The sequence below is a fragment of the Cuculus canorus genome, chromosome 4, assembly GCF_017976375.1.
Source record: "Cuculus canorus isolate bCucCan1 chromosome 4, bCucCan1.pri, whole genome shotgun sequence".
Taxonomy (NCBI): Eukaryota; Metazoa; Chordata; class Aves; order Cuculiformes; family Cuculidae; genus Cuculus; species Cuculus canorus.
This window is the reverse complement of record NC_071404.1, coordinates 60,994,186-61,017,946: the sequence shown is the minus strand read 5'-3', so window position 1 is coordinate 61,017,946 and position 23,761 is coordinate 60,994,186. Positions and strand designations below refer to the sequence as shown.

Sequence of the window (23,761 nt, the reverse complement as noted above, 5' to 3'; positions counted from 1 at the left end):
AGAGCTGCAGCTCTTACCCAGCCCGAGTTAGATGATGTCTCTGTTCCAGGTCACACGAGACTATGCGGAGCTAGTCATGAGACTAGCTGTGAAGGAGATGTGTTGTGATTTTTATTTTTATTTCACTGCTGCCACAGCATGAAAGTTAAATTAATTTGAATATTTGGATTTCTTTTAGGATGATGGATTTATGCCTTTGTATAGCAGTTAATGGAAACAAAAGAGCAGATTTACACTGCTTTTATTACCTCTTCTCTGCACTGATGCTGCACGTGCCCGAGCTGCTGCTACTGGTCAGTTCAATACTGAAGACTATTCAGCTTCCCATTGCGGTCTGCTCTGTACCCTGATTTACCAGGAGATACAGTAGCTGTGGCTGCAGATTAGACTTTTCTCTCCCTCCCCCTGCGAGACCTCTGTGTGCTTTGACGTCATGTGTGCTCCTTTCAGTTGCCATAGCAGCCCCATTCCCCAAGCTCTCTGCCTGTCTCTGCTGGTAGGTTCCACAATGGTACAGCCAGCATCATGCTGCACAATGGTTTCCAGGCAGTGAAAGAGCGTGATTCAGCAAGCCACTCTTTTTTTCATCTCTTTTATTTCATTATTATCAGACATTTTGCCTCCCTTTTTTCTGTTCTGCTCTACCTTCTCCACTAAGCTTTTATTTAGTTCTTTAAAAGAAAGCAGTGGTTTACCTTGAATCCAACTGCCTATCTTTTTTTTTTTTTTTTCTTTGTTATAAATAATCCATCTTTTCCTCAGCACTGTTTGGAATGTGATTCAAAAATATTACCTAAAGTTGCAGTTCGGGGGAAAGGTTTCTGGACGGAAGAATAGCTCGCAAGCACGGAATGGTAGGTAGTTGATGCTAATATTCTATGACCAACTGCTTTTGCAGGGTGGGGTGATGAATATTGATTGCTGTTTAAAATAAATTGGGGAGAGGGAGAAACAGACAGGTTAATGAAATAAAGTGCTAACTGAAGCAAGAAGGTTGCAGCTGTACACTTTGTAGTCAGAGAACCATCATTTTTCTGTGTTCAGGTGGGTATGATCTTTTCTTTTTGGGTGCTTTAGGTGACTAGTGGTTGTGAAAGCAGTGTATGGACAGGACTGTGATAGTGCTTTACTAGCTGGCTCACGTAAACAGTAGTGTTTTACTCAGCCTCATCACCTTTAACACTGCTTGGGAGCTTTGGGGGAGAGGAGGTGTCTTGGCTTGCAACTCAGTAAAAATGAGTACATTGTGTGGGTCATATAGTCCATAAAAAACCATATAGAATTTGAATTTGTAAAAATAAAAAATGAGACAATAATGATAAGCAACTAGACAACGCAGAGTACGGAAATCTTGGCCTTTTGCAGGGTGGCTGAATGTTAAAAATAAAAAATTGTATGAGAAGAAGTGAGTATTTGACAAACTGTGTTGGGCGTGAGGTTGGAGGTTTCTTTTAAGAAAGTGGTCTTTTAAAGTAATCTTCTGCATTGCTGTCAGGTGCAAGTGAATAACTGAGCCCGCTGTGTCTTACAGACACACCAAGAGCTTTTAGAAGTGTTTATAAAACAGCACAGGCTAGTTATTTTGCAGAAGCAAATTAAAGGGCTGTAAATACTGCAGTGAAATCAATGTTGCTTTGCAGGGAAATCCTCTGGCAGAAAAGCTATTGATACAGGAAGAAAGGTTGGTTTTGTTTTTTACTGCAGAGAGGCCTTTGTAGAAATAATACAAATTTGACGTTATGGTTACAGCATAGGCAATGCTTCCTTTAATACATAGGCAATGCTTCCAGGGAACCACGACGGGCATGCTTCACACCATTTGTGTACTGAGTGATTATAATCTTGTTTACATGGGTTCATTTTACTGCATAGCTTCACGATATCCTCAATGCAGCCTTCCCTTCCCCTATGTTCACTGCGATTCTTGCCAGAGACTTGTTTAAAGACTAACCAACACTGCATGAAAATACATATTTTGAAGAAAAAGATGGCATAGAGTAGAATTTTTTTAGGTGGAAAATGCAAATGAATATGTTATAAATGATCAGGAGAAGCCTGAAATCAGCTAGCTGGAAGACACCAAGCCTGCCATGCAAGGCCATCTTCAGAAAAAGAGAAATGTTAGGATAGAATAGGATGGTATTGACTGCACAAGGCTGTTGTCTTTGCCCGCATGTAAGTTATCTTTGATTCCTGTGCCTTGAGGAATTTGGAGTGCACTAAACCTCTGCTATTTTAACCCTTTTCCAGAACATTGCTTTGTAATTGCTAAGCAGGAACTCTCTGGGGTAGCATTTTCTTCTGTGGTGCTGACTCTTCCTGCTAGGAAAGGTGTGATAGAAATATCTTTTCAATTGGCTCAACTAATAACCTTCTTTTACACGGACTCAGAATGACAAAGGTGATTTGACCCCAAAAATTAAACAATATTCTTTCTCCCTGACTCTCGATAAACTGCACTCTTGTGCATTGCTCTCTCCTGCTATTTCGGAGTACACATAAGTTGCCAGGGTTCTGTTGTAATTATGATTTTGTTGAAGAGTATTAGGATTACAGAGATGTTCCTAGATTGGATAAGGGTAAAAATTGCTAAACATGAAAAGTCAGTTATCTTCGGCTGCCTGTCTGCCTGCTTGATAGAAAATGTCCCTCTTATTTTTAGAAATATGTGTGTGCTCTGAAAGGGCTTTATATGAGCAGACCTTGGGGATGAGTGTTTTCTTGTAGGTTGGTTTGGTTGTTGTTTTTTTTTCCTGCTGTCAGTGTTTGGCATGTTTGCAGCCATTCTTTAGAGATTTAATAGTACTGGATCAATAATTGTAAGATAAAATATCTTTCAGTGGTGTTACAGTGCCAGATTAGGCTTGTGAAAAGAAAGAGACTGCTATCAGAATTTCTGTGTCCTGGTACTGGAGAATGTCATAAAGCTCACTTGTAGTTTGCAGTTCATTGCAAAATTCATGCAGTTTTAGGGAGATCTAAAGTAGACCTAGAGGAGGATGGTTTCAGCATTCCTTTTGCAAACGAGATCATAGTTTTATTAAGATCTGAAAGGCAGAAAACTGCATTTACAGGAAGGTCCACAGCTTTAAAATTAGTTATCTCTTCATCTGTTATTCAGTAGAAGCCACCCAGTTCTTTGGACAATTCCTGAATAATAGATAAGACCACAAGCTTGATAAATTTTTAAAACAGAGTAAGTTTTTTTCTGTTTGTGTTTATTTTTTATGGCAAGCATCCTATACCCATAGCCACTCCCATTCCACTGTTTACATTTTAAGCTTATAATAGCACTGCTAGAAATTATGTCCTAGAAGCCTAGTGATTGCAGTATTAGGTCATAAGGAAAAAACATGAAAGACTTCACTGGACCACAATACAACCTGGCTTCCAATATGCATATTCTGCTCTCCTTTTCTATGATTCTTGTGTGCTTACTCTTTAGAAGACCGCTTGCAAGAAAGACTAACCCTCATAAAAGGGCACCTCTTAAACAAAAAAATGCTGCATTTGCCTTGAGTTTGCTTTTTTCTTTCTTTCTTACAGCACCATCTGTAGAGGCAGGCATAAGAGAAAATCACAGAAACAAAAAATCTTTTGGACTCGAATAACCATCTAAAGCTGAAAGCAACATATAACTTTAAATACCTTGAAATGTCAGATGCTATGTTTCCTTTCTCTTACGATGTGATAGTGAGATTAAAGTACAGATCAAAAGCAGTATAGAGAATGGGACTGAATTTAACACTACCCTGCCCACAGATTGCAAAAGTTACACAGTTTTCCTTGAGTTACTATGTTGTGTTTTAGCCTGATAGCCACAGCTTTGTTAGCAAGCTTTCTAATCAATCTTGTCTCATTATTAGACAAGAAGGACCGGAAATTCAAGTCCCAGTACTGCTTCACAAGGATTCTACACTAAGAAATCATATAACCCAGGAAATTAGGAGCTGCTGTTGGAAGTGGGATTTCAGGGAGCCTGGTTAAACGCAACACTTGTCCCAGTTCAGTGCAGTGTAGTAGGCCCTTTCTGGTTAAGCAGTTGTTTACTCATAAGGATTTTTAATCTTCTCTTCTTAGTACAAAGTTTAAGTTCACTTCTTTCTCTTCTGAGCTATTTGAAAACATGTAGTGAAACCGTGGTAAGAATATGTTGCCAAAACTTCTGCTTAATGTTAGTCACATAATTTCATTTGGTGGTTAGAAACCACAGTGGTACATGTTTGATTGTTCCTACTTTCATTCAGTGTCTTACTACCACAACATTTGCTTTTCAACATGTTTCTTGTGGTTTCTTAAACACTTTGTTGTTGAACATATTTTGTCACAATTTTGGGGTTTTGGTTTTAAGAGGATGCTAATTTGATAGACAGCAGTAATTTATACGTCTTCTCTTATGCCTCTATGTATCCGTATTGCATACTTCTTAAAGCTGTTCACAATGTCACAAGTAACATTTAATTTCAGTCCCCAGGTTAGTGACACATGGCTGAGTATGAATCATCCCAAAGAAAAATATAAAGTTCTGACCTGAGAAAGAAATTATAGGAACAAAACTAATTATTTTAGAGCAGTTTTCTGATTTTTAGTGAAATGTGTTGCAATTTGAACAGTCTTGAATATAAGCTCTTGAGCACTGAGGTCTGCAGGCCTCAATGCATGGGTTTATTCTTCCTTTTTTGAGGGGAAAATGACACCTCTCTCCCATTTAAATAACACTTTATTCTACATTATTTTCTATTTCTCACCTTTCTTCTTTGCATAGGAGAAGGGAAATTTGTGGTACAAATACTGCCTGAAACTGGATGCATTATGGTATTATCAGAGGAAAACCTTAAGTCTTTGTTATATGATGTGTAAATACTGACATTCCAGGTTAGCTTAGTTTTCTGAACTTCCTCTATCAGACTTGAAAAATAAACCCCAAATATTTCTTTCTCTTTTTTCATGCTTAGGGCTAGTATTAGAAACCTGTGCTAGAAGCAGGCCAGACTCAAATATCAGCTATGGCAGCCCAAGCATGAAGTTGATGCCTTTGAACCATTTCCTATAGATGAGGCATAGCACGCGCTGTGGTGAGTCAACAATGTATTATTTTATTAAATCATACTCATTTGGCAAAAAAAAAAATAGTACTTAATGCCAAAATGCATACTGATCTCTTTTCTTGGAGGAGTGTGTGTATGTGTGTGCAACACATTCAAATTACAACTTCTAGTAATTTTTAGTACACGTGAGCATAATGTTGGTTTTTTTTATAAATGCCTTTTTTCAAGAGTATCAGTTATGCATTGCACATGTGCTTATTAGAAGGCGTGCATTGGGAATATGATTTTTGTGAAAGTTTGAAGATAGCCAAAGAATAAAAATATCCTCCATATGCAATGTTCTGGGGTTGATATATCCACTACTTTGCACCATTTTTGTAATGTTGTGTATCTCTTTGATTTGAGGCGAGGGAGAGGAAAGATTGTTTTGTTTCTCTTTGAGATGACTGAAGACAGCTAAGAGGAATCCTGACAGAATTTTTTGACATGTATCTCTGTCTTTGGACATGAAACTAAATTGTGAGAATAGCGATGAAAATCAAAGAGCCTTTTAAAAAATACTGTGTTAAATATCTGTAGGTGTGCTAATAATTTCAATGCATTTTTCATACATAATAGATCATTTCGATCTTGATAATTTCTTAACCATGTCTTTAATTTACCTTTGGGGAATGAGGATTTTGTTTTCAGTGTCCTATGTAATCACAACAGGATTATTGTAAAATCTTGTAACTCTTGAAGGTAACAAATTTTCTGTTGAAAACAAGCTTATTCATTTTGTTTCCCTTAGTACTAGATAGACATTTGTCAGCTGCAGTCACCATAACCAGCATAAACTGAAAGCCAACATCTTTAAACATTCATCTGTAGACTTCAAGCAGATCTTGTATGATTTAGCCTTCAGCAGTGGCCAGATCTTATTCCCGGCTCTATTACATAAATACAGTGTAGATCCAAGTCACTAAAATGTTTCTGTCATTTCGTAGGAGATAGAACTCTGTTCTTACTTGCAAATGAGACAGAGATAGAAAATCATAATACGTACTGATTGGTGGGCAGTAGGAGTACATGGCTAATGTAACAGTAATGAAATGAGTGCTCTGAGAACATGTCATTTTCCTTCTTGATAGAGCTGCTGAAAAAGTGGAATAGGTGTTAAATTGATTTGACTCTGCTCTGGACTGAAATGAGAGAGAAAGTAGCAGAAAGCAGTGCCTACTGGTACATTGAAAGAATCTGTGTTTTGTTGAAACCTAAGGGAGTTTCCAAAGGAAGAAACCATATATTGGACATGAGTAGTGATTTCCGACATGAAAAATTCTGGACTGGATACTCATGTCCTTGACTTCTCGATATCCATTTATGTAGAGTTTATAAACTTCCCTGTATTGCTGTTATGATATTTTAAACTTCTTATGACTTTTAAGACCTATTGCATTTGTCCTGAGGCAATTATTGTTAGTGAAATAGCCTTCATATTGGTTTAATATGCGAACCCTAAAACTGTGACACTCAACCTTTCTTACATGAAAGTGACTGGGTGAATTTTGAAGCTTCATGATGAAGCCCAAACCTGTACAAGCATTTTAACATTTATTTTTTTTTAATTTCTATGTTTAGGAGCATATAGGTAATCTACTAGTTTTAGATAAGGACAATTTTTAATAAGCGGGGACAGCTAAGTATGTATGGTTTATGGTAGTTGATAGTGTTGTGCAAATAAAGGATTGTGTTAATACGTCCATAACAGAGAAGCTGTGTGGAATTTTTATGGTGTTGCCTAAGTGTTCATATGTGTTCCTCTCACCATTAACATATTAAAAATTGCTTTATACGTCAAAAAATATTTTTGAAGAAGATTGATGATGATAATCCCCATACTTAACAATTTTAATTTTAATAGTATGTGCAATGCTAATTTTGCAATGCAATGATACTGCTATCTACAAGCAGTGTGACTTGATCGTTTGCTCCTGAAATCACCAAGATGTCTTTGTCTTGATGTTGTAGCCATTGATATTGCTGTGCACCAATGTCTCTGTTCCATGTACTTTCTCTCTGAGTTCTGTCATAGAATCCTAGAATTCGGGTTGGAAAGGACCTTTACAGGTTATCTAGCCTAACCTCCCCTGCAGAAGCAGGGACATCTTTAACTAGATCAGGTTTCTCAGAGCCCCATCCAAAATGACCTTGAACGTTTCCAGAGATGGAGCCTCCACTACTTCCCTGGGCAACCTGTTCCAGTATTTCACCATCCTCATTGTAAAATATTTCTTCCTTATACACATTCTGAATCTACACTCCCTTCATTTAAAAATATTACTCCTTATCCTGTCACAAGAGGCCTTGCTAAAAAGTCTGTTTCTATCTTTCCTATAGGCCCCTTTAAGTACCAAAAGGCTGCTGTAAGGTCTCCTCACAGCTTTCTCTTCTCCAGGCTGAACAATCCAATTCTCTCAGCCTGTTCTCATAGCAGAGGTGGTCCATCCCTTAGATCATTTTTGTGGCCCTCCTCTGGTCTCGCTCCAACAGCTCCATGTCCTTTTTGAGCTGAGGTTTCCAGACTTGAGCTTAGTACTCCAGGTGTGGTCTCACCAGAGACGGGTAGAGTGGCAGAATCACCTCCCTCAGCCTGTTATCCACACTTATTCTGATGCTGCCCAGGATACAATTGGCCTTCTGCAAGTATGCATTGTTGGCTCATGTGCAGCTTTTTATCTATGGGCACCCCCAATCCCTTCTTCACAGGGCTACTCTCAATCAAATGACCCCCAGCATGTATTGAAACTGAGGATTGCCCTGACGCAGTTGTAGGACCTTGCACTTGGCCTTGTTGAACCTCATGAGGTTCACACAGGCCCATCTCCAGCTTGTTCCAGTCCCTCTGGAAGACATCCTGGCCTTCTGGTGTGTCAACTGTACCACTCAGCTTGGCATCATCTGCAAACTTGATGAGGGTGTGATCTCTCTCTAAGTCAATGCGCACCTAAATCACCTCCTCCAGTGTTGTTCTTCCCAATTACTTATCATTATTGATGATGAACAAAAGCAAAGAAAGAAAAACTTGGGATATTTTAATATGAAAATAATGTTAGCACTATGGGTGATAGGAGTTTCATAAAGCTGAGTTGGTAATTTTGCTAGAAATCATGTCAGAGAGAGGTTTTGATATATATATCCCAGACAAAGTACCTGGGATAAAGTTATTGCATGTTTGGTTTTTTTTCAAGTGCTTTCTTCTTTAGAAAGTCTTGGGTTTGTTTCTAGCAACTAAAATTGCATGTTTTTATGAAACATTGCATTGGTTTCTCTTATGTTCATCCTTGTGTAAGCATTAAGTGCATGAAGAGAAATTCTGAACTCAATCTGGCCAACTAAATGTAAAATAGCTCCAATGAGTTTAGTATAGTTATAGTAGACTTGCATTAGAGGAGCTCAGAGAACAATTTTTTGAAATATCTGTTTTCTGCTCCTCTGCCTTCTTTAACAGGAAAAAAAAACCATTTAAATAAAAGTTGCTGCGTGTGATAAATGTTAAATCCTCTTATCTGCTATTGATCTCTATTGATCTCTATTTAGGGTCTTGAATAGAGCTTTAAACTAAATGTGAAGGGGAGGAGGAGGAGACCAGGCTACTCGGGATGGAGCCTGGAAGTGGGACTCCAGTGACTGAGAGATGGTGTGCTAGAGAGGACTGTCAGTACATCACCACAGAGCAAGTGGGGGCGATTGCTGCTTGGGACTGTAAGGATGAAACTGTCAACGTGGCGTTAGTTACTCCAAGGACCAGTCAATTGGGAATGAACTCTATTCCCTTTATGAAGGCTGAAGGTTAGCCAGCCCAGCTGAAGAGCATTTACACCAACGCACGCAGCATGGGCAATAAGAAAGAGGAGTTGGAAGCTGTTGTAGGGCAAGGTGACTACGATGTCGTTGCCATCACGGAAATGTGGTGGGATGACACATATAACTGGAGTGCAGCTATGGGGGTGTATAAATTCTTCAGGCGGGACAGGAAGGGTAGGAGAGGAGGTGGTGTAGTCCTCTATTTTGGAGAGTGTTCTGATACCCTTGAGCTCAATTATGGTGAGGAAGGGACTGAGTGTCTGTGGGTTAAAATTAGAGGAGCCCACAAGAAGGCAGATATTGTGATGGGAGTCTGTTATAGACCACCCAGCCAAGAAGAAGCAGCTGATGAGCTCTTCTATAAACAGCTGGGGATAGTCTCTAGATCCCTCTCTTTTCATTGAGGGAGACTTCAATCTTCCTGATATCTGCTGGAAGTACAATACAGCAGAGAAGAAACAGTCTAGGAGGTTCCTGGAGTGTTTGGAAGACAACTTCCTCACACAACTGGTGAGTGAGCCAACAAGGGACGGTGCCCTCCTGGACATGCTGTTTGTGAACAGAGAAAGCCTTATGGCGGATGTGACGGTTGGATGACGCCTGGGACAAAGTGATCATGAGATGATAGGGTTTTCAGTTCTAGGTGAGATGAAGAAGGAGACTAGCAGAAGAGTCACGTTAAGCTTCCAGAGGGCAGACTTTGGACTGTTCAGAAGTCTGGTTAGCAAAGTCCCGTGGGAAACAGTCCTTCAGGACAAGGCAGCCCACAAGGGCTGGGCGCTCTTCAAAAATGAAATCCTAGCAGCTCAGGAGCAAGCCATCCCTATGTTCCGGGAAATGAGTTGGTGGGGGAAAAAAACCAGCTTGGTTGAGTAGGGAGATCTTGAGAGGCATCAAAAAGAAGAAGAAGGTCTATGAGCTTTGGAGGCAGGGGCAGGCGTCTTGGGTGGACTATAGGAAGGAAGTGAGAACGTGCAGGGAAAAAATCTTGACAAAGTGACCATTGGATGAAGGAAAGGCATGGATGTAGGCTTCTTGGACTTCTGTAAAGCCTTTGACACAGTTTCTCACAGCATTCTGCTTCAGAAACTGTCAGCCTCTGGCCTGGACAGGGGCACACTCTCCTGAAACTGGTTGGATGGCCAGGCCCAGAGAGTGGTGGTATATGGAGTTAACTCCAGCTGGAGGCCAGTTACAAGTGGGGTTCCCCAGGGCTCGGTACTGGGTCCAGCTCAGTTCAGTGTCTTTATCAATGACCCGGATGAAGGCATTGAGTGCACCCTTAGCAAGTTTGCAGATGACACTAAGCTGGGTGGAAGCGTGCATCTGATGGAGGATAGGGTGGCTCTGCAAAGGGATCTGAACAGGCTGGACTGCTGGGCTGAGACCAATGGCATGAGGTCAAATGCCAGGTCCTGCACTTGGGGCACAGCAACCCTATGCTTGCTAGGAGAAGCCTGGCTAGAAAACTACCTGGAGGAGAAGGACCTGGGGGTGTTGGTTGACAGCTGACTGAACATGAGCCAGCAGTGTGCCCAGGTGGCCAAGAGGGCCAATGGCATCTTGGCTTTTATCAGAAACGACGTGACCAGCAGGTCCAGAGAGGTTATTCTCCCTCTGTACTCAGCACTGGTGAGACCGCACCTTGAGTATTGTGTTCAGTTCTGGGCCCCTCACCACAAGAAGGATGTTGAGGCTCTGGAGCGTGTCCAGAGAAGAGCAATGAAGCTGGTGAGGGGGCTGGAGAACAAGTCTTATAAGGAGCAGCTGAGAGAGCTGGGATTGTTTGGTCTAGAGAAGAGGAGGCTGAGGGGAGACCTTTTCGCTCGCTCTGACTGCCTGAAAGGAGGTTGTGGAGAGGAGGGAGCTGGCCTCTTCTCCCAAATGACAGAGGACAGGACAAGGGGGAATGGCCTCAAGCTCTGCCAGGGGAGGTTCAAGCTGGATATCAGAAAAAATTTTTCACCAAAAGGGTCATTGGTCACTGGAACAGGCTGCCCAGGAAGGTGGTTAAGTCACCTTCCCTGGAGGTGTTTAAAGGATGAGTGGATGAGGTGCTGAGGGACATGGTTTAGGGAGTGTTAGAAATGGTTGGACTCAATGATCCAGTGGGTCCTTTCCAACCTAGTGATTCTGTGATTCTATGATTCTGTGATGCTGGTGATGTAATGATCAACATTTTGCAAATTTCAGAACTGTTCCCTTTGTATATGTCTAAAAGCTATTTGTCATGTGATCAATTACATACAAAAAAAAGGTTTTCCAGAAGGGATCTGTAATTGTCAACACTTTAAGTGCTCACTGTCCCTGTTCTTCAAGGAGGCTGGATTTTTCCGAGACAGTGCTGAGTTCTTCACTGTGAATTACAGTCTTTTCAGTGGAACCTCTTGATCACCTTTTATTTTAGTAAACCTCACTGGAGAAATTCCTGCCTTTGCATTTTTTCTTGTTATTGATTTTTTGTTTTTTCCTCTCTTTCGGATACTGTTTTGTAGGATCTTTTCACTCCCTTTTAAACTGAGATTGCATTCTTTTTTTTTTATGCTATTACTTCCCATTCTGATTTATATCCCTTCTTTCTCCATCCTTGGTTTGTTTTTTTTCTGATCTTTGCAGCCTGTAAGTGAGTATTTTAATTAAATGGTTTTGTAATGTAGCATTACTGACTTTTTTCTGATATTCGGGTTTTTAATGCCATAGGCTCAGTGTCACTTACATATGAGAAACTATGAGCTTTGAGCTTTCTTTTAATAAAAAGTATGTTTTTCATCATTATTCCTGAAAAAAAAGGAAACTTGGATGTATGAAAACTTGAGGCTTTGAATTACTGATGAATCAAATATTTTTATTCTGCTATATGCCAGTCTGTGCTTATTGAAAAGAAGTGAATTTACTGAATGAGCTTAATATGTCCCTCTGACCTGTGAATGTATCACATGAAATATTCATATGTTTCCTGTATTTTTTGAGCTGCTAATGGAAAAAATAGCTCTGTGCCACCTGGCAGGCTAGTTCAGTATTTGGCAGGTTCCCCTCCTAACCTTATGGAAAATGTCCAGGACTGTTGCTGTAGAATATGGGAGTAGAAAGTCAGATAATTATCTTCTGAAACTTTGAATATTTTTTCAGTGTGATCCTCATGAGTTGTGTTAAAATAATTTGAAAAAAATGCAGAAGAATAAATACAAATGCTAAATCAATAACAAAACCCACAAAGAATGGTGCCAGCAGAAGGGTAGAAAAGAGACCAAGATAGCAGTAAATTCACCTACATTAATAGTTATGGCATATGAACCCATATTATAGAAAGTAATGGGAAGTATTTTGTAACCATGTGGAGAAATATTTTGCCTGCTTCCTCTTCTAGACTTGTTACTGTGATATGTGCCTATTTCTTTGTGTACTTTTTCTTAGCAAAAGAGCCTTTTCTTATCACAGTCTGTCAACAGGTGCAGAAACCTGAACATACCATGTAATGCTGTTAGTTTTTTCTCTGCCCCCTTCCCTCTGCTGTTGTGTATGTCAGAGAGAATGGGGAACCTAACCTGCTTCCTTACTGCCTTTGTTTCTGGAAAAATGTAACTCAAGTTAGGTATCCAGCTAGTAGGCTTAGTTTCCTTGGAGAAGTGTGTGGGGTGGGCTGAGCAGATGTCATAGAATCATAGAATCATTGAATGGTTTGGATTAGAAGGGACCTTAAAGATCCAACTCTCTCAGCCTGTCCTCATAGCAGAGGTTCTCCAGCCCTCGCATCATCTTCATAGCCCTTCTCCGGATCCATTCCAACAGCTCCATATCCTTCTTATGTTGGGGGTTCCAGAACTGGACACAATACTCCAGATAAGGGTCTCACAAGAGCGGAGGGGCAGAATCGCCACCTGCTGGCCACACGTCTTTTGATGCTGCCCAGGATATGGTTGGGCTGCGAGGGCACATTGCTGGCTCATGTTGAGGTTCTCATCGATCATCATCCCCAGTGTCAGTGCTCTCTGATCTGGCCTGCCAATGTGGCACCAGAGGAGCAAAGGATAGGAAGAATTTTTTGCTTTATAAGCTGTTAGGATTGACACAGAGCACACAACAGAAAGCAGGGAGGAATTAATTACTCTATGTTCATAGGATGAACGTGAAGGTTTTTCCTGGTTGTGTATCAGAACCAGATGATATAAATGGCCTGTAATGATATCCAAATGTTCTTGTCCTTGTACTCTCAAACCACATTTTTGACTGAACCTAAGTAGTTACTGTTAGTAGGCTTTCAGCATTTAACTTCACTACTTCATGCCTAGTCCAAATACCGTGTATGTAATTTACCTCAGAAAATTCAGAGATAGTATTTAAAGATTGGTTTGTATCCTTAAATTGGAACATTTTTTAAAAAAAATAAGGTAAGCAAAAGAGGAAAATACATTTCTATGTTGCTATTGTTGAAACAAGAGACCAAAAAAATAATCCCTGAGCTATTCCTGGAAAAGATCTGCATGGCTTAATTATGAATGATAACATTATTTAAATGCCCTCATTAATTTTATGTCAGATTTCAGTCATCAGTGTATAGACAGATGTTTTTCTGGCGTCATGAATGCTTGATTTCTTGTACTCAAAATCAGTTTTATTATCTGTTAAGTTGCATGAAGAGAACCTGGTGAATGTCATCCATGATGGAAGAATGTCAGAAAAATACCTACATTTTTGTGCTAATGGTAATGATCTAGAAATACCTTTATAAAAATTAAGTAGTGGTTTCAAGGTGCTGTATAGGCCTTGATCTAACAAACCCATAGTGTAATTCTCTGCTTTTCTTTTGAAGATCTGAAAAAACTGAAAGGAAAATATCTGCTTGGTTTTAGGTTTTTTAGGTATCTGTAGCAATTATTAATTGAGCTTACATGTGTAGGATCAAATCTTCTATATAATTACATTGATTGCAGAAAGAATGGGCTGACTTACACTAGCTGAGATTTGCATTCTATAGGTTTGATTAAATGTTGTTTCTTAAGTGACACTATGTTTCTTGCAAATTTCTTCTCTGATTTGATGGAAAATGAGTTTCTAAACTACAGACTTTTATTCCACTTCACCCAAGCTTAATTTCTGACCTCTTATGTCTCCTTAACATGGAACAAATATCTCCAGCTGTCAACATTATATGAAGCTGAAATTGCCACATGTGAAGCAGTATCGTCAAAACAGAAGTATTGAAAAACATGGAGTGAAATGTTCAGACTCGGAGGCTGTTTGATTTTCATTTTGTGAGCTTGCAGGCTACTTTAGGGTCTCATTGTTAAGGTTTTCGCTGAAACAAAAAGGCATAAAAACATAAGATATATTCCAGGGAATAAACCAACTAATAGGAAAATTACAGCAAAATTTTTCAGAGTCAGCAGTGATGTGATAAATTTTACAGCAAATATTGATGGAAACAGAGGTCTGTTTTACAGAATGCTGAATTATTTTTTACATAATATTATGTAATGTTAACAAATCAGTTGCCTAGCATCCTTACCGGGTATAATCTGAACTGGGAAGTACTTCTTACCTTTTTTTTTGGAAATAATTGTCAATATCCCTCCGAATGACCACCACATGTTAAAATTATAAAATGAGTTCTTTCTATAGGTTTCTGACACACTTTATCACATCTTGAAGGTGGGCAGTGGACAACATACCCTGGGTTGCATCTCCCTCAGTCAGTTAGAATGTACGTCCCAGATCTTTTTCTGCCTAAAACTTAGTATTAACTTAGTTACTGGGTTCAAGAGTTTGTTCATCAGAATGGTCTGTACATGAGATAGTCCATACCAATTAAATAACGAAGTAGGGCTTGATGTGGCCATGGAAACAGTACAGACAAAGACAATCCAGATATATCCCTTGTGCTATGCAGTCTGTTTTTATAGTTCTGGGGCTATCAGACTACTCTTTCATTAGTTCTTTATTCTTTTTGTCAATGAATGAAAGAAAAAGTAAAATTTGCTCAAAGTCTGAATGGTATCAGGATCATAAACTTTCTGATACTAGATTCTGGCGGTGTAAAATAAATGAAAATAAAGTCAAACATTGATCTCTTTCTCTCTTTTTATTTCTCAAATCACTTTGGCAGTAGTGAGCAGCATCTCATACTGTTCTGTGTAATTGTCAGTGATACTGTTATCTGAGCTAGTAATGCTGCAGCTTTTCTTAAGGGTTATCTGGTATACAGGGCCAGACACCCTTCTTTGTGGCTCCAAAGTTTCAGTAACTGGAGAGAAGTCCAAAGAAGGGACTTATAATCAAGTTAGGCCTTAGTAGCCTTGAAAATTATAGCTGAGTCATATCTCATGGGTATCTCGAGACATTCAAGTTTTCAGAGTAAATGTATATCAAGTGCATTCCCTGTGCAAGTGCTACCATTTTTTTTTTCCCCCACTGTAAAAGTACTTTTGGACTAATGATTAATTTATGTGTGAGCTCTGAATTGCACAACTGGTAAAAGATCAGAATAGATCAAAGCAGACTTTGAGCTGCAGAATTGCTTGGGTGTTTTCAAAGGAGCAATGTTAAATTGTGACAGGAAACAGCACAATACACAGATGAAGGTAGATACTTCTTTAACTAACAGAGTGAAGGCAAAAGTGATGGTTTTTAAAATTACCAAATATACTATACATAAAATTGCTTCCTAGAGACCCTGGGGCACATAAATCAAAGAGTAGCCCGTCATACACTTTTTTTTTTTTTTAACAGAAAAAAAAACAAAGAAGAAACATTATGTAACACATTCTAAATCTTTTGTCAAGATTTGACTGTCAGCAACAAAGTTCAAATTGGGATGTAAGTGACGATGACTAAAATAAGCTTGGCTTCCCACCTCACACCTGGAAATATTGTACAGAAACTTTCTTGTGCTTAATGAGTTAATTTTAATAATCTAGAGGGTAAATTAGTTTAATTAGTAAGTCTACTCTGCTCTGGTCAGACCCTATCTCTTGCATGCAGGGATCTTCTAAAGGGATTCTGCCACATCATAATTTACAAGGACTTTTAGGGTTGTGCCCTTCCTCTTTTTCCCAAGATACTCCTTTTGCATATACTTTGGAGATAAGAAAGATAAACACAACCAAACAAAGAGTTAAAAAACAGAAGAACGTTTGGCCAAAATTATTATTCTCTGCTTTCTGCAGACATCAGTAGAACACTCTTTTTTATCCCATCCAGAGGTCTTTGGAGGGGCAAAGACCTTTTTTTATTTCAGCCATCAGGATTGCCAGCATTTTGACTTAGAACTTGCTTCTGAAATAAAAACAGGTTCCAGAATCAAGTTATTTTTGTTGCTGTGTCTCATCTACAAAACTGTCGTACCTCATCTGCTGCTGTCCTGCATCCGTCACCTCTGTTCCTTTTCAGCACCTGCCCTTCCCTCTCAGAATGAATTGTTTTTTAGTTTCATCCTTTACTGGTTCCATGTTAGAAATTGTCCTTGAAAAGTTTCAGTGGATATTTCAAAATACAGATGCTCAAAGTAATACTATGTGGAATGCCTAAAAGAGCAACAGCATGATTTTGGTTTAGATCTGCAAGCTTGTTTTGTGACTTGTGCAGCTCAAGGTGATGAGTAAGTGTCATGTTAAAAACTTCAAAGAAAATTAAATGACTTTTTGAATATAATACCATGAAAATTCACCACCGTGAGAAAAATTCAGATACAACTTGTAGAGCAGGTTCAGACTAGCAAGGCTGTACCTTGGAAAGCTTGGTGGTAATGAGACTGTTTAGTAGCCATGCTGGAAATGGAACAGACTTCCTTACCTCAGATTCAACCAGTAAATCCTTAATTGATTGCGTAGCATAATCTGTCAAAGGTTCTCAAAATTTTCTTGCTGCTGTCCGGTCCAGAAGTCAGTAACTGTTTCAGTTTGTTCACTGGGCACCATATCTCAGGCTGGGGAAGAGACAGAAGAGACAACAAACAAAGCAGTGTATCTTAGGTTTGCAAGATTTCTTTCACTGATCTGATTTTCCATATGAGGCATGTGCTTTTGACACTTCAAATGTGTGTTATTTATTTTCAGTCCTTGTGTTCTAATGCAAACTTCAACATGGAGTTGAGAGTCATCTGAGGGACAGGGTGCCATGAATGCCTTCTGTTTGTCTGTGAATGGTACTGTCTTTGTTCTCCAGGAAGCTGCAGTTTGTGCATCACTGCTTCAAAGGACAAATATATATTTAAAGATAACCAGCAGTCACAGAAGCTAGATGGAGGCAGAACAGGGGTAGACATAGCAAGGTAGCAGCAGAATGAGTTTTAAATGTAATAAGACATATTTAACTGTGCTGTTAAGTTGGATTTATATCGGTCAAGTCATTGTACTTAATGGCATCTGAAGAGGTTTTTAATGTTAGTTCCCCCTGAACCCCTGAAGAGCTTTTTTGTCTTGATTACACCTCCACCTGATATGCTTTACAATAGCTCTAATGAATATATAACTACCCATAAATCCTCACATTTTAATATATATTCATGGTGAACAGTATTGGTGTATCTCCTAGTAGATTTCATGGTTGTACATTAACAAAATTTTCTGCTTTCTGTTACCATGTGTAGAAATTTAAAAAATGGTGTCAAAAGAGATCTTAGCCATTATTCCATCTTCAACACTGAGTAAAGCTGTAGATGGATAACGTGAAATTCATATCTAGAGTCCCTTTGTGCCTGTAGTAAAAAGAAATTTGGCCTCAAATCTTCTACTGGGCTAGTAAGTCATCAGAAGGAATAAAATTTCCATTATGGTTTGGGTATTATGTGTATTTTGTGAAATATTTCTCTTTAGTAAGTGAAGCAAGCATTTTCTTTCAGCTATCATGAGGCCCAAAATACATCTGCCTACTTATCAAAAAAACAGATGCTAACATTGAACTGCTTCAATTTACCATCAGAAAATGCTGCTGCTTTGGTATTACATTTCTTTTTTACACTTAGTCCTTATACTCCGATATTTTTTTCCTGTTAAATGTCAGCTTTTAATGATGGCTTCCGAATAATGCACGTAGTGGGTAGTTAAATAAATAAATAAAAAACCAAAGTAAGTTATGCTGGGGTTTATTGTAATTTCCTTTTGTGAGGTATAAAATGCAGTAAATTTGTGGAATACAGAACTATTTCCTCAGGACACAGAACTTGGCCTTCTTCTGCATGTGGTATTTTGCACTATTTTCCATGCTATAGAATTCTGCGGCTTATTTCTCTACCATCATCAGTATTGCTTATTTGTGTTGACTTGTCAGTCTTGCTTTTATAAATAAATAGAATATGTACTAAATTATAGCTGTCTTTTGAGACCTAAAATTAAGTCAGTGAATAAATTGATTTGTCCTTGCATAAAAGTGTTTGTTTCTTTGCAAAGCAGCATGTTTTGTATTGAAAACTAATGTAATCCCAGGTGCAAAAACAAGAGGAAGAGAAAGGGAAGATGTTGCAGAGTAAAAACAAGTGGCAGCAACTTTGACATGGTTGTTGTTGGAGCCTGGGACAAGGTAGTTTTGATACTGTACGTGACTGCAATTGTTTTGCAGGAGACTTTCACGTAGTCAGTGAGTGTTTGTTAAACATTCAATAAATCTAGCTGACAAGTGTGCTATGCTTGCAGAACCAGTGGTCTAGAAACATGGAGGACAATGTAAAGGGTGTTTGCATAAGAGGACAGAAAAATCCTTCTGCTAATATGATGTTAAGCCTTTGACATTGATGTTGTTTGGTAGAACAAGCCAATGCCATGGGAAAACCTGCCAAGGGAACAAGTATAATTAGTTACCAGCATTTGAAATATCCATTCAAATTATGACTTTGACCTGTTAATAAAGTTTGGAGTAGGAAAGTAGAAGTGTCTGACACTGCTGGTAGTTCAAAATCAACAAAATCTTTGCCTTCAACTAAGTTCTATAGAAGATGGGGAAATTGCTGTAAGGACATCATGTTTGCATTCAGGAAGGAAGAGCAAGCAACCCAGTGGATAACCACATGACTCTCTGAATTACCTGCTCTTGGAATATCAACATGGGGAGGAGACAAGGTACAGCTGCAGAAAGAACCAGGCACATTCTGGTTCTTAACTGTAAGTTTCCCTGGTCGTTTCTGCAACAGCAGTATCAACAACAGAATCTCTGTGACATTGTTCATATTCACTAATCTGTCACAGATCTTTTAGTACTAAGCCTTTACTGTTGCAGCTGTCCTTATTTTCCCATTTTCTAGAAGGAATCAAGGCTGTTCTGTTGAATCATTCTAGTGGATTTACTGTCACATCTTTCCATTTTCCCTCTTCCATCTCGTGCTTGGGGAGAGGTGTTAGGGGATGGCATATAAGATTAGGCTCCAAGAACACTACATATGGGAGGGGATAGTGGTGACAATCTGCTGCATGTTCCTTTGTTCCAGGGCAAAGTACAGCCAAACTTGAGTACCATTGCATCTCACGACCATGATTGACAGAAATCTCTTGATTTTACTGGCGGTTTTCTTACTGCTGTTGTAAATCTAGAAAATTGTGTTTCCTTTTAAGCCTTGACTTCTAAGCTTAAAAAATTTAATTTAGATGAGATATTCCTGTTGGTATTCAGTGAAGAACGACTCTCTCCTTCAGTTCCACTTAAATCCTGTTGGCTAATGCACACGTTTTGTTTGTGTTAATATTGGACAACAACCATTTATGCATCTCCTCATATCAAGACAGGGTTTTTGATGGATATCTATTTCGCTTATGGTTTTGTGTTTTTATTTTTTTGTTGTTGTTGTTGCTTCACACACCACCTCTCCACAACCTTCAAGCACATTTTTTCATCTGACTATTTTTGAAAGCCACCATTGCCTTCTTAAAGACATACCAGTTCTATGCAGGGAGTAGTACAACACAACTGTAGAGGAGCCTTTTTAAATATGCATTAGTTTAGTGTCACATACTTATCTCTTTAAATGACGTGTGAGTGATGCCTCACTTAAACAGAATTTATGGCTATTCACCTTTTGTGATGAACCTCTGAAGTACAAGTAGGTGTTAGGGTGAGGGGAACTGGAGTGAGATATTTGGCTTTTTTTTTCTGGCTTTGCATATATCATATAAGTGGCAGATCTTAAACTTATAGAACAGAGTATCATAGTACCAAGTCCTTCTCTGCAGGGCTGCTCTCAAGCACATCATACCTCATCATGTACAGAAATTGGGGATTGCCCCGACCTAGGTGCAGGACCTTGCACTTGGCCTTGTTGAACCTCATGAGGTTCTCAGATGCCCACTTCTCCAGCCTGCCCAGGTCCCTCTGGATGACATCCCATCCTTAAGGTGTGGCAACTACACTCATATTTGCAGAAGATTCAGGAGTGAGGATTTAAAAACATAATTGTTTTAGCAAATACACTATATCAGGTTATTTACTCAATTCTTTCCTTATAGAAACTGTACCATCTTTGGTATCATATATATTTTTGCAAGTCCTAAATTGTCATATAAGCAAGCCAATTAAAGGAAGGAAACAGGAATGTTGCTGTTTGATTAAAGGAAGAGCTGTGCTGTCTAGAATTTGTGTATAACATTGCAAGAGAATTTTATTACAAATTACAAGTGATCTTGGTAACATGGTAATTTGATCTTGGTAAATTATTCTATTTACCACATTAGGAGTTGTGCCAGTGATTGATTAGACACTAAATCGATTTTACATATTGCCTTTTCTTAGCTTTACTATGGAAAACAAATGTAAAATTTCAAAAAGTGAGGATTAGTGAGAGCAAGATGCATATAAAATCACCTTGTACTATTTTAAGAGTAAGTCAGCAATTGCTGACTTGTGATTTGGAGCTAATTTTTCTAATATGCTTATGTTAACATTTTTATAATTAATCTTCACTTAAAATTATCATAATAATATCCTTTTCCATTCAAGCATAACAAAGCACTTAAACAAGCATTAATAAGCCTCATGTCAACTTTGAAAAATAAGTATTATTGCCCCTATTTTACCGTTGGGTTAACACAGTTGAGGGTAAGTGATTTGCTGTGAAGTGACAAATTCTGCAAAGAGCATTTCCTGGATAATCCTCCAGCTGAGTGGACCACAGTGTTAAAGTGTCTGCACTGTAACCAACACTTTAATCAGATAGCTGGGTAGGTCCTTAAATATTAAGGTTTAATAACAACAAAAAAAGAACTCAACAATGCTTAACGGAGATGAAAACCCAATGTAAATAATATGCATATTGTAGCTGTAAGTGTGGGTCTGAGATTTAGGGGAAAAGACAAGGACTTGGTGGTTTGGTTTATATGCCTCTTTTTCTGAGGTCTTTCTGCTCAGCTTTTACCATAAAAATAGTAGTTCCTCCTCTGAACAGGTTTTTATGCCTTTCTGACATATAAATGCAGACCCTTGAACTTTAGCTGTGTAAAGGCCCAAGACAGGCCTGCAGATCTGCAGTACCTTTGAGAGGATAAAGGTCTCTCTGCCCTCTCTCCTGCTGTGGAGATTAAGAGAATGTGCGTGACCAATAGTGGATGACCACAATAGCAATCCATGAACTTTTGCTGAGCAAAGCGTCATGGTTAATCGATTATTTAACTGCTCGCCTGTTTAGGCAGGAAGACCCTGGATTTTGACTGGGATATAGAACTTTGATCCATCCTTTGACAAAACAGCCAGCCCAAGATGGATTTGAAGGATCTCATGTGTTCCTTTAGCTCCTCAGAGTAATTCCAGTTTCTTTCAAGCAAACAGTTTGTATGTAACCCCTCCACGTTATTCTGTGCTTAAGGCACATGTCACCAAGAAGGGTGTAAGCAGGAAAACAAAGCAGTCTAAACAGCAGTTGCATGAGAACATTTTTTACAAGAGTTTAACCTTTGAGCACTTAAGAACTTCAAGTACTTACCATATCTAAGCAGTATTTGACCCTAAATTAATTATTAAATAGAATTTGCATTCAAGAATATTATTATTTGACCCATGGATTAAAAGGGCAATGATATTTGGTACCTGACTACTATAGAAGGAAAAAGAAATTAAAATACTGCTGTGTCTCTGTTCATTTTTAGGAAAAAAAACAATTATTGTAAGAAAGATTTTTTTCTAACAGGAAAGAACATAATCCTCTTGCTGCATTGTCAGGGTCAGTAGTGGACTAAAAGTAAATCTAGTCTGTCTCTAGGAAAGAAGGAATATAAGCAATGTCATCAAGGAAATGGAGTTGCAATGGAAGAAATTAAAAACTTGAGATACTCATCTGTATTATAATTCTGCAATTAATTTTTTAACTTTGATTTGAAAAACAACAGCATCCATTTTCTATTGAATTATTGTTACGAAAAAAGCTGCACTCTGTCCTTCTGGCTGTTTTACTGTTACTGTCAACAGCATTTCTGGACCTGGTACTACTTACAGGACTGAAAAAGAGAGAGCTCAGTTTACCAGGATAATTGTATGCATACTTAATTTTAAACAACTGAATCATCCTGCCAAATATAACTCTAAGCAGTTGAACAGTGCCTTAATCAGGCTACTCAGATACACAAAATTAAGCACAGCATTAAGAACATTGCTTCATTAGGTTTGAATGCAGAAAAATATAATTGCAATACAACATGTTTCCACAGGAAAAAATCAGAGTTTTCTCTTCAGTGTACATCTTTGACAACCTCCCACATGCACAGCTGTATTTACATCATACTATTCTTCTACCGTAGTAATATCAGCATGTTTGTTGACTAAAGCTGCTGAACTTTCTAACTGACATTACTTCCCAATATCAGAGACCAAGAATGAAATAAAAGACATAAGTCTGAAACAGACCTGTCATTATTAGATACCAGATAGCTATAATCCCATCTGTGTAGGTCTACAGCCAGGATCTGGGTCATGTGAACTACTCCTTTCCTCTGACCAGAAGCCCTCTAATGATTATTAATGATTAGTTCTAAAGACAGCACTGCATTGTACTGCTAAGTGAATGTATTCTTATTTTCAGAAGCTCTCCCACTGAACAGCATTTCAAGCAGCCATTATTATAATAGTCCTGATAACTCCCTGATTAATCCTCATCCATGTGCGTCAGGTATTAATAACACTTAACTGGTCAGAGCTCAATCATTACTACTCTCCGAGTCTGTTTCTTCATGCAATGTCTGAGTGAAGTTGTCATACTGTCAAGCTAGAACACATAAGCTGTTTCCACTTCTTAATTTGTTTACTGACACTTCTTATGTAAAGTGCATTTCTAAAGATGGCAGTTCTAATTGCTGGTTCAAACGTTGGTTGTTGCTTCTGCTGTTCTTTAAGTATAAATGTGTTGTGTCCATGCCACATATTTCCTGTTCATACTGCCCTGATATTCTGCTGATGTCTCAGTTTGCTGTGATTGCAGTGCAAGGAACCAGTGGTTATGTGTAGCTACAGTCTTGACTGTAGAAGGTGACCATTTAGGTCTAATTTCTCAGATATGTGATCTTTTTTGGCTACTAGAACTTTCTCACAGAGCTATGTGTTTCCTTCTATCAGTCTGCAGGAAGAAACCCGCTTTTTTCCCACATTTGAAGCTACTCCAGTCACCACCATCCATTTTGTTTTCATCCTTGCTGGCTTCATTCATTGTCTTTCTTTGCAAGTAGTAAAAACAACTTCACTTTCTGGCCTTACTGTTTTGAAGGGTTGTCAAAAGAAATGGAGATATCAAATTTTCAGCATCGTTTCCTTTTACATGCACACATAGACACACTCATCCACCCCAAAAGTAAGTGTATTATCACAGTGTTTTCTCTGTTTGTTATAGCTGGGTCATTCAAAATAGAAAAGTGTGTGAAATAAGAGATGGCTGATTGGTAGGCAAATATCAGAACAAAGCAGAGAAA

At 38.7% G+C, this 23,761-nt stretch overlaps 1 protein-coding gene across 10 annotated transcripts in view; it reads left to right on the top strand.

Moving 5' to 3' along the window:
- The first annotated feature begins 506 nt into the window (after nucleotides 1-506).
- MAPK10 (mitogen-activated protein kinase 10) overlaps nucleotides 507-23,761 on the top strand; it is a 146,587-nt gene continuing 123,332 nt past the window's right edge. For 6 of the 10 annotated variants that reach the window (XR_008449731.1, XM_054065834.1, XM_054065842.1 and 3 more), the window contains exon 1: nucleotides 507-854. Coding sequence is in view for 3 of the 10 variants with exons in the window: in XM_054065834.1 (XP_053921809.1) it covers nucleotides 852-854 (3 nt within the window). In the remaining 7 variants the exon portion in view is untranslated. Of the gene's footprint in view, nucleotides 855-4,955; nucleotides 5,076-23,761 lie in introns of all 10 variants that reach the window. The other 4 variants (XM_054065836.1, XM_054065839.1, XM_054065835.1 and 1 more) reach the window with 1 other exon arrangement.